This window comes from Tenebrio molitor, chromosome 5 (genome assembly GCF_963966145.1).
Source record: "Tenebrio molitor chromosome 5, icTenMoli1.1, whole genome shotgun sequence".
NCBI classification, from domain to species: domain Eukaryota; kingdom Metazoa; phylum Arthropoda; class Insecta; order Coleoptera; family Tenebrionidae; genus Tenebrio; species Tenebrio molitor.
This window is the reverse complement of record NC_091050.1, coordinates 3,887,616-3,898,145: the sequence shown is the minus strand read 5'-3', so window position 1 is coordinate 3,898,145 and position 10,530 is coordinate 3,887,616. Positions and strand designations below refer to the sequence as shown.

General features: G+C 33.8%; 2 protein-coding genes and 1 long non-coding RNA gene across 3 annotated transcripts; 1 reads left to right on the top strand and 2 right to left on the bottom strand.

The window, feature by feature from the left end:
* Positions 1 to 1,073: 1,073 nt before the first annotated feature.
* On the bottom strand, positions 1,074 to 2,563 carry mRpL3 (mitochondrial ribosomal protein L3). Its single transcript, XM_069046536.1, has 4 exons — positions 2,297 to 2,563; positions 2,153 to 2,243; positions 1,586 to 2,088; positions 1,074 to 1,524 (listed from the first exon to the last, which is right to left on the bottom strand). Exons 1-4 carry the CDS (start codon positions 2,368 to 2,370, stop codon positions 1,110 to 1,112), a joined length of 1,083 nt encoding a protein of 360 aa, XP_068902637.1. The 5' UTR covers positions 2,371 to 2,563; the 3' UTR covers positions 1,074 to 1,109.
* A 73-nt stretch (positions 2,564 to 2,636) lies between these two features.
* Positions 2,637 to 5,192, top strand: neb (nebbish). The gene is made up of 2 exons (XM_069046527.1): positions 2,637 to 4,090; positions 4,149 to 5,192. The coding sequence occupies exons 1-2, from the start codon at positions 2,894 to 2,896 to the stop codon at positions 5,079 to 5,081; spliced, it is 2,130 nt and encodes a 709-aa protein (XP_068902628.1). The 5' UTR covers positions 2,637 to 2,893; the 3' UTR covers positions 5,082 to 5,192.
* A 1,980-nt stretch (positions 5,193 to 7,172) lies between these two features.
* LOC138130155 (uncharacterized) lies at positions 7,173 to 8,398 on the bottom strand. Its single transcript, XR_011159509.1, has 3 exons — positions 8,197 to 8,398; positions 7,784 to 8,142; positions 7,173 to 7,723 (listed from the first exon to the last, which is right to left on the bottom strand). It is a non-coding gene; the product is annotated as an uncharacterized lncRNA (long non-coding RNA).
* Between the last annotated feature and the right edge of the window lie 2,132 nt (positions 8,399 to 10,530).

The following is a 10,530-nucleotide window of genomic DNA, read 5'->3' as shown; positions in this document are numbered from 1 at the left end:
GAAAATCACCTCAATTTCATAATTTGGAGTGCTGAGAATCCACACCAATTTGTAGACTCCTTTACATGTTTTGAAAATTGGTGTGTGGAACTGTGGATAGCAGTGTTGCTGTACCCTTAACTAAGAAATGCTGCAAAATATTTTTGAAAATAAATGAAGAACTGTCAAGTGTTTAGAAGTTAATGGGGGACATTTTCAATCTATTTTATAAAAAAATACCTATTTGTTATCATTATTTAGTGTTGTAAATTATGTTGTTAAATACATTTGATTTTATTGAAAAACCAGTAAGACTCATTTGTTATGAAAAACACTGTTATTTATATTGGAAGAAAAAATGGGAGTCAATACCATATTCGACAATTCAGTCTAGGTCGCATTTACCACTAGCATAAAACAAGAAATGTGAAAGCACTAAAGCAGACAAAAAGGCAGTATCAAGTATTGTATTGTGGTATACGGGGACAAGGTGTTCTCAATATTTATCTGTTTCGATTTGTTCTCATACCAATTCCTGTACAGTGTGTGGCGGTACGATGGGGGCAATAATTGTTGATATTAAATACATTAATGTTAGCAAGAGTAAAGCACAGTTGAAACTTGTCTCTGGTTAAAAGCCAACAACCTAACCTGAAAATGTGACATTCATTATTTGCCGAACAAAGCGGCACATTCAAAATTTGACAAGTTTCCATGGCTGGCTGGACCCGACAATCATTTATAGAGACCCTGTACGTGTCTCATAACCACAGGTAAGGCGAATGCTGGGTAACTATTCACCCCTCAGTAACCTACCACCATCAGTCGACAGCGGCACCGAAGATGGAGTAGACAGTTCGACCGCTCCGAAGGGGTTTGATAACATCAAAAGTAAGTACTTAAGTCTACTGTACAGACGCAACAATTGTAAATTATCGTACGAGTGTACCTATCCAAATTTGATCGATTTATTCATTATTTCTGAAACTGGAAAATACCACAGTGCATATGCTATGCACTGAGATCAAGAATGAGCCTGATAATTGGTGGTTAATTATACTGTGGTGAAACTGGAATGTAAATAAAAAATTGCATTAACACTTTTACAAATGGATTTGTATTATACTTGACTATTCATTATATACAATTGTGGGTTCACTAAATTCATGGATTTCTTTGGCGAAAATATTTTCTAGTATATCACCACCTCCAAAATAAGTTGGGAAAGGGACAGGTTCTGCAGGTTGCCTAGTCTTCAGTTTTGTGTCATAGATATATACAATGGAGTTGGTAGCACCTGGAATATTTTGACCAGACACATACAACACATTATATTTTGTATTAATTCTCCAGATCTTAAGCCCTCTCAGTATTCTATAGCGATTACCCATATGACCTGGCATTTTTGTACCAGGCCAAACTCTTCCCTTTTCTCCCCCTCCTCCAATGTTACCGCCACGCCTATGGGTTTTAGTTACACCGTGAGATGCTGGCATTCCCTTAAAACCATGCCGCTTCATTACGCCTTGAAATCCACGATCGATTCTAATGATTAAAAAAATAATTATCTTACAAATTAAGCTTTAATGATTCCCTAATAACTTACGTTAATCCTCTAACATCAACATAATTGCCAACTTGAAAATGTAAGGCATTTACAAGAGTTCCTGGAGACAATGCAGCATCATGACTAACAAAAAATCTTGCCAAGGTTTTTTTAGGAATCACACCAGAATCTTTAAAAATTCCACAATATTCTCGAGTAAATAATGAAGGATCTGCAGCCTCTGCCCCTAACAATAAACACCCCTTTTTGTCATAAATTTTTCCAACGCGTTTCCTAGGAGGATTAAAACTTTCAGGTGTATAATATTTTATAACATGATTATCTAAAACTTGAAGCAAAGTTGTTGATATTTTTTTACCACTTCTTAACCACAGTGGATATATTCCTATCTTTCTTGCTATTACACCTGTTCTTTGTGCACCAGGCCTCCAAATAACATCAGCTGTATTCTTGACTACTTCATTTTCTGTTTTGCAGTATTGATCTTGCACAATTTCTTTTAAAAACTCTTTATTTTCAAATGTGACATTATCATCAACTGACTAGAAATTGGAAATTTTGTAGATTAATTACTAAATTTACAGTTAACTGAGCATTTAATCTTACAGTCCTATGTTTCTGAGTAAACCATGTAGGATTTCGTAATCTTGGTTTTGGATTCAACTTGTGTTTATCTCGTAATGAGATCCATGATATTCTGTAAAAGTAAAAAATCTAAGGTAAATTACTATTACTGTATTTATTACGTACGGTAAAATCCGTAATTTCTCTTCTAGAGATTTAATACAATTCCTGCTTATATTTACAGATAATGCCCAAGACATTTTACTTATCCAGATTTTTTATTTTTTGTCACCAAAGATAACCTCACTTTGAAGTTACCCGTTTGCATATGATGGTTCCCCAAAAATTGTTGCCAACAGATTTGGCGTTAGCAGAAAATTAGTACCAATCGTCAGTCCCAAATCATAATTTTATATTAACTTTTAATTAGAGATAAATGAAAGTTTGAAAATCGGTTAAAATGAACCGGATATGTTCTAAAAGTAAGACTTGTATTTTAGTTTAAACCACGTGTGAATAAATTTCATATGTGTTAAAAATCGTTTAGGGGATTTTTCTGCTTCTATAACTGACCAATTAAAAACAAGCAGTGACTACTTTGAATCGCTTAATCCTCATTGGTTCATTTATTGTTTTGTTGACAGGAGCTGTCGTTTACGAATTTTTGAAAAACGGTTTATTTGTCAGATATTTGTATAGTGATTTGGGTCATAGTTCGTAGTTAGGTTGAATGTGTGGTGCCGATTTGAATGTATATTGAATGTGATAGACAGAAAAACAAAAATGGCATTACCTTTACAAACAACTCCAAAGGCGCATTTTGTTCCTCAAAAGAAATTGCGTGTGAATCGCACACCAGCTGCAGCAGAAAATCCAGAACATTTTGTGGCACCTATAACTCCAAAGAATTTTGCAACCCCAAAGTCGATAACGAACGGTCGTCCCATTGTTAGTACTCCAGAATGTTATAATACTGTCACATTTGAAACTCCCAATTTGTCGTTAAAACGTAGAAGTAGCCAAGAAAAATTTGACCAAGTAAGTAATCTTACAGTGGCCGTACGAATTCGACCAATGAATGCTAAAGAATTAGCATGTGTGGGGGCTGCAGATATTGTAAGAGTTCAAAATCAAGAATTGATTATTCGTTCAAACCCTTTAGGTAATTCTGCTATGAGCCTTGATCATATTTTTCATTATGATCATATATTTTGGTCTTGTGATGAAACAAGTCCGTCATTTTCAAATCAAGAAGACGTTTTCCTAACTATTGGAAAGCCACTATTAAATAGCGTCTTTCGAGGGTATAATGCCTGTTTGTTTGCATATGGACAAACAGGGTCTGGGAAAAGTTTTAGTATGATGGGACGTAATATGTGTGAAATTACTGACATAGATTCTCATGATTTCTCAGGGATAACCCCAAGATTTTGTCGCGATTTATTTGAAAGAATCTCTAAACTAGATTCAAGTACTATGGCTTGTGTAGAAGTTAGTTATTTTGAAATTTATAACGAAAAAATTCACGACTTGCTTGCTATATCAAATTCAATCAACAAAATGCCTTTAAAAGTACGAGAACATCCAGAGTGGGGGCCACATGTTGTTGATTTAAGTGTTCATGTTGTAAAGTCATATAGTGAGTTGAGAAATTGGTTACTTTTGGGCAATAAAAATAGAGCAACAGCAGCGACGTCAATGAATGATAAATCATCTAGATCCCACAGTATTTTTTCAATTGAATTGTGCCTCACAGAGGATTCAGAAAATACTAGCAGCAGGAGAAGTAAAGTTAGTTTAGTAGATTTAGCTGGAAGTGAAAGACTAGGAAGTTCACATAATAGTGATGAAAAAATCCGCCAAGGTGTTAGTATTAATAAATCATTGTTAACTCTGGGAAAAGTGATATCTGCTTTAGCAGATCAAAAGAAAAACCAGTTCGTACCATATCGGGATTCAGTGTTAACGTGGTTATTAAAGGTAACTATATCATTAAATTTTATAGATGTATAAAGTTTTAATGGTTCGGGGTTTACAGGAGAGCTTGGGTGGCAACTCGCTGACATGCATGTTGGCTACAATTACTCCAGCCAACACTAATGTCGACGAAACGTTAGCTACATTAAGATATGCATGTCAAGCACGTACCATTGTGAATCGGGCGAGAATTAATGAAAATCCACATGACCGGTTGATTCGCGAATTAAAATCTGAAGTGCAACGATTGAAAGCTTTAAAGCAAGATTATGAGAGAAATTCTTCGCTCAATTTATCTTTTGCGCCAATGAATGATAGTGGCAATAATGAAGAATTGGAAGTATTGAGAAACAAATTATTTCAAGCTGAAGAGAAACTACTGAGTGCAGAGGGTAATTGGAAACAAAAATTCATAGAAAGTAGAGCTTTGCAATTAAAAGAATTGGGAGAATCTGAGAAACGCCGAGAAGAATTAGAATCAAAAATTAGGGTAATGAAAAAAGTAGATACCAATGTTGATTTGTCTTTATACAAGACAAATTTTTTGGAAGAATTAGAAGATGTTCTTACAGAAGAAGCTTTTAATGAACGTGATATTAGAAATAAAATTATAGAATGGTGTTGCCACAATAACTTGCAGTATAGTTTTACAACTTCTGCAGTCACTATTGTAGATAATGTCAACAAAAAACAGACATTTTTATTGTTAAAAGATCTTGATAAAATGTATCAATATGAAAATATTTGTGATTTTTTGCACAGTTTAACTTGGACTGAAGTGAGAAAAGTTTCAAAAAATTTAAGTAAAAGTCAGATAAGATCATCTTTAGATCAAATTTATCAAACTTTAAATGCTTTGCAACCAAATGATGATGACAACAACTTAAATTTGTTGTTTGCTAGGGTTAATAAATCACTTCAAGCTTTTGAAGCTGCTTTGTTACATAATGCAGCTAAAAATAATGTCCAAAGAACTGTCAGTTTTGATTTGTAAATATTTTATTGTATAGTAGTTATTGAAATTTTTATTTTGTGATTGTACACATGTCTTTTTCAACACTTATTTTATTGTGTAAAAAATAAAAATATTTTAAGTGTTAAGATATCTAATGTGCATTATTCCAACCTGAATGAAGTTATTTGCGTTATTTCCTCCAAACTACCGAAATTATGATATTTGCACGTACTAACTTCGAGGTTTTATTTTAACTTTTTCCATTCATTGGTGCCCGAAAAGTTCGGTTTATTTCAGGTATCTTTACATTACAAATTTGAAATTTTAAGATATGAGTTAGTACACTGAGTGTTTCACGAGTGGTAATGAGCCCGACGGAATTGAAAATCCAACATAGGGTGTTTTTTTAAATTTCACTCGTAGTAGGCGTTGAAGAGTCGATTGTGAACGCACCACTCGTGTAAAACGTAAGATCCGTGATCGTAACCTGTATAGTGCGTTCACAATCGACTGAGTCTTCAACGCCTACTATGAGATGAAATTTAAAAAAACACCCGATACATTTGCAAAGTTAACGTGGACATTTGTTTTTTGATTTAAAAAACGTAAAACAGTTGGCTGTGCAGTTACGTAAATGTTGACATTAACGTCATTCGCTTGGTTAAATGAAATTTGTAAAAACAAAGTTTTTGGGAAAATGTTTATTATCTGCATTAACGCGCGACGGCAGAAGCATTTTTATTACATTCGCCATAAATCAGAATTATGTCTGTTTTCTCATCGTCGTATTTTAACTTTTTCGTAAATGTCAGTTGTGAAAAATAAAATTATTGCCAGCAAAGCCGTCATAGATTCATCATTTCATTTTAAAACAAAGATATTTAAAATAGCAACTTTGTAAATGTATTGTGGGTTGCATTTTCAATTCCGTCGGGCTGGGTCATTGTCATTCGTGAAATACCCTGTATAATACTTACCTACTACATTTTTAACTTTGTTTGTTAGTTCCTACTAATTATACATACGTACTATTGCGGGCAAAAAAAGTGGGACATTAAATTTCTGTCAGTTTTGAAAAATTCGATGTAGTTCAAGCTTTATTGTCATTTTTTTTGACACTATTCCAGCTGACAGTTTAAAAATTTATTTTATACTCCTATTTTGCTTTTCCAAATGCCCTCTTCTTTTGATAAAGGTAGATTTTGTTTGGAACTTTGCATTAAATAAATATTCACCACGTGCTTACTTACAATCATTCCCTACAACCTACAATACTTAATGACAACGTCAATCAATTCAAAGTAGGGTTAGAATCAGATAAGGGTTATTTCACATTAAAAGTGAAGACAATGACGTTGATGTCCCACTTTTTTTGCCCGCAATAGTACTATTCCGGCCAAAAAATTTCATCCACCTTTTTCCTTTCATTTCACAAAAATTGGGTGTAGTTTAGCCTTTATTGTCATTATGATTGACGTTTACCAATTAAAATTTGAAATTTATTACTGTCACCCATAAGAACGTAGGTACACACAATTTGATTGACACATGTCAACATGTGAAGTGAGGTTATTCGTTCCTAAAGGCTGCTTTACAGCATACGTGAGTCGTGAGTGGAATGACAGTTGTGGACGAAATTTTTTGTCTGCCATTGTACAGTTAGAGACACGGAATTTCGGGCATCACTGTCAAAAAATGTAAAATAGGCTTTACCTACATTATTTTTCCGTTTGCGACGATTTTGATTGACATGCGAATGACGTGAACAGAAAATGAATTTCAAAATTTGACTTTTAAGTATCACGTTGACAATAAAGAGTGATTTACATCGCAATTATCTGAAGTGACAGAAAAATGATGCCCAAAATTCCGTGTCCCTAACCGTGTTATCTTTTACACTTGCCGACATTATCGTCACTTAGAGTAGGTACCTACTGGTCAATGATGATAATTAGGGCCCGGATTTTAGGCAATTAAAAAGTCGGAAATAGGTGCCTAAAATAGTCCCTTAAACTACTGCAAATAGTCCCTTAAAAACTGAAAATAAGCCATACTAGGTCCTTAAAGTTGTGGTTAATTAAATTAAAAAATGTGTTTTTAAAGTTTTAAGTAGGTACACACAACAAGATATTTACTAATTATTTTTTATTAATTAATATACAATACTACAAGTTTGTTAGTTATTTACATTGTTACGTATTTACATTGCATACAAGATATTGCTCTAAATTTTCTACTTTAAAACATTGTCGGTTATCCACCAAAATGGACTTATATTTTGAAAAACTTCTTTCTACCTCGCAAGAGGTAATGGGCGCAAATTTGTAATAAATTTCTTCCATTTTGGTGTCATGTTCCGGCACATCTTCACCTCTAAAAATTCTTGCCAATTCTAGAAGAAATTTGTATCCAGGATTTTTTTCAGTAACATCTTCAAGTTTTTTTAATGCTACTGCTGCTACAGGGCCTGGAGATTTTTTTAGGGAGGTAAATACGTTTTCAACAATTTTGATTGAATCGGTTAAAGGTAACCCATTTTTTTCCAATTGAGTAATACTTTCGCAGATTATTTTAAAATTACTGCGAACATAAATTAATTGGTTTTTTATTCCGGGTTTCTTCATTATAGACTGTGCTTTTTGAATAGCAACAGCAGAACTTCCATCAAAGGACATGACAACCTGTGAGTAGTTAAAAACAGTTTAACAATCAATTAATTTGCTTATCTTTTATATACTTACTTCTTTAATGGAATCAAAGTGTTCGCTGTAAAACATAGCAGCCTGAAGCCATGTTCCCCATCGTGTTAAAATTGGCTGTGGAGGCAGTGGCATTTCTTTTAGTTTTTCTTTGTACATTTCAACTCTCAAAGGTGCCTTAACGAAAATTTTTTTCACGTTCGAAATTAAATTATCCACATCTTCATATTGATAGCGAATTTTTTCAGCCACTAGATTTAAAGCATGCGCTAAGCATGTGACATGCACAATTTTTGGATAAAACACCTTAAGGTGTCTACCAGATTTTATCATATATGGTGCTCCATCCGTTACAAACAAAAGAAACTTTTCAGCAACAACTCTGGTACTCCACAAGATTTCTACGCATAGAAATTTTAAATCAAAATAAATTTAAAAAAGTGAAAAACCCTTACCTAAAGATTGATTTACGAATCTAGCTATTGTCTCATGATTTGTTCTTTCTAATTGTTTAGACGCCAAAAGATAAGATTTTCCAGGTTCATCTTCTGAAAGTTTCCCAACCAGACAATTCGCCACATATCGCCCAAGTGCATCTGTTGTTTCGTCAACTGAAACCCATATGTTAAAAGGATCCAGCTCATTCCGAATGCGGTCAATAGTCTAAAAGTGAAATAGTATATTGTTATATAAGTGAGGAAAGGGATGCATTGCTAAACGAGAATGACAATTGGATCACGAGCGATAGCGAGTTGATCTAATCATTCAAGTTTAGCAATGGACCTTTCCTCACGTATATAACATACTATTTTTTCCAACGTCAAGAGCTTTCGGTTTATCTTGCATAGGTATTATCAATTTATTATTTTATGCAAATCAACATAGAAGTAAAATTTGAAAATCACGTTTCCATGCTCACAGTAAACAATAAAATTTAATTAATGAATGTCAAGTCGTGTTTTTACCAAAACTTGAAAATTACTCAGAATTTACTAAACAAATAGTGATGGAAGTAGAAGATAGTGTTGTAAATTTACCAAATCCAGAAATTAAAGAAGCAGCGAAGTACAGCTTGACCAGAATAGCTTGGCGTATGAGATGCGCACAAGAGGAAACGAGCGAGCCTCTGTAAGACAAGGATATGGCTATGGTTGTAGGTACGGTACACTCAATGAAGCAAATCTGCTCAAAACAGCCCGGACATGCTGTTCCCTTGAAGCTTGAAGCGCTGATTTTCGCCCGTTAGTACACGATCTAAACACTTCCAGACCCAACAGACAAGTGCGCTCCGCTAATGGGAGGGATTTCAGTCCACTGCGTCACTCGCCAAGCTGTTCTGGTCGACCTGTAGGTATCTTTGGAATTATTACCTATAAAATCTCGAGCACGCTACGGAAAGGAATACAATGCGTTACTGAGATGGAGACAAGTAGTAAGAAGCGCTAGTTTGGCGTCAACGTCAAGCTCTGTACCGACACGTTATTTAGAAAAAAAAATCAGGAACATTTGGAGTTTTAATTCGTGTAAAAAATTGTACATTTAATTTCTATAATACTGATAAAAAAGTTAAGTATCTTTGTAAGTGCTAATTGTTAATAAAGAATTCTTACAAATGTATATATATGTATATTTGAACGTTATTTTAAAGAAAGTATGTACATACCTAAATGGGGATCAATTTTTTTTTTACTTTCCCCACTAGTGAGGGAAGTGATTTACTTTCCTCACATGTGATGCAAACGCCTACTTTCATCTCTAAATTGAGTGATGGAAATGTCATTTTCAGACTTGACGTTGGAAAAATAATTTTAAATTAAATATTAAAAGATAGTATGTTCATACATCTTTGTAGCATTTTGGTAAATAATTTTTCCGTAAAGTAGACTCATCCGGAATTTTTCTACCACAATATTTTGTCAGAAAATTCTGAAACGCAGGATTTTGTAGTTTGTGCCATGGTATATTGGCAGCTAAAAAGACGTTACAAAGTTCCATATTGAATGTACTATTTGCCGATTCCTCCAAGTTCTGTGTCAGCAACGTTTGCCGAAGCGGTGTCATAATGTTCTCTTTATGGATGGCCGTTTGCTCATGCTGTTGCAAGTGACATTTTTTTTCGCATATAAACTACAAAAAATAAAATTTTCAAATAAGTAAAAAATATAAAATGACATATTTTTAATTATGCTTAACTTACCAGTTTACCACAAGCTTTACAAAACATTTCTCGGGTTGATTTTATTTCATATAAATCTTTCTTGCTTGTCCACTGTAATATTTTTTCGCGTAAACTAATTTTTTGTTTCGGCATTATGTTCACTTTAAACAGGTTCACAAGAAACACGACCACTGCACGGAGATAAAGTAAACGAGAAATGACAAATTTGTAATGCTTATATTTACGTCTCCCACTAAATTTCAGAGGAGATGGTTAATTTTATATTTCTTAAATTTTTAGAAAATGACACCCTTAAGGTTTCTCTTATTGTTTCACTTCGGGATTTTAATTTTCGTTTTTATGGCAAGGACCATTTTATAAACGTTAAAGCTTCTAACAATACCTAAGTATCAGAAAACATTAGACCGCGTATACCTGCACCCCTTCGAACAGAGGCAAACAGATAAACTCTGTAATTTATGCCAGTCCAGTCTAATGGTTTGTGGTACTTAGGTATTGTCGGAGTATTTACCGCTGACATCATGGTCCCAACCGTAAAAGCGAAAAAGTAATTCCTGTATTGTACTGCACTTTGTACATTTCAGTAATTACATCTCCTTAAATTTTAAAA

What these genes read in the sequence shown, in the direction of transcription:
- mRpL3 (XM_069046536.1), bottom strand. Translation starts at nt 2,370, where the DNA reads ATGTCTTGGGCATTATCTGTAAATATAAGCAGGAATTGTATTAAATCT. An exon ending in GAGAAATTACGGATTTTACC is followed by an intron (nt 2,244 to 2,296) that starts GTACGTAATAAA and finishes TTACTTTTACAG; the next exon opens with AATATCATGGATCTCATTAC. An exon ending in TTACTCAGAAACATAGGACT is followed by an intron (nt 2,089 to 2,152) that starts GTAAGATTAAAT and finishes TCCAATTTCTAG; the next exon opens with TCAGTTGATGATAATGTCAC.
- neb (XM_069046527.1), top strand. Translation starts at nt 2,894, where the DNA reads ATGGCATTACCTTTACAAACAACTCCAAAGGCGCATTTTGTTCCTCAA. An exon ending in TGTTAACGTGGTTATTAAAG is followed by an intron (nt 4,091 to 4,148) that starts GTAACTATATCA and finishes CGGGGTTTACAG; the next exon opens with GAGAGCTTGGGTGGCAACTC.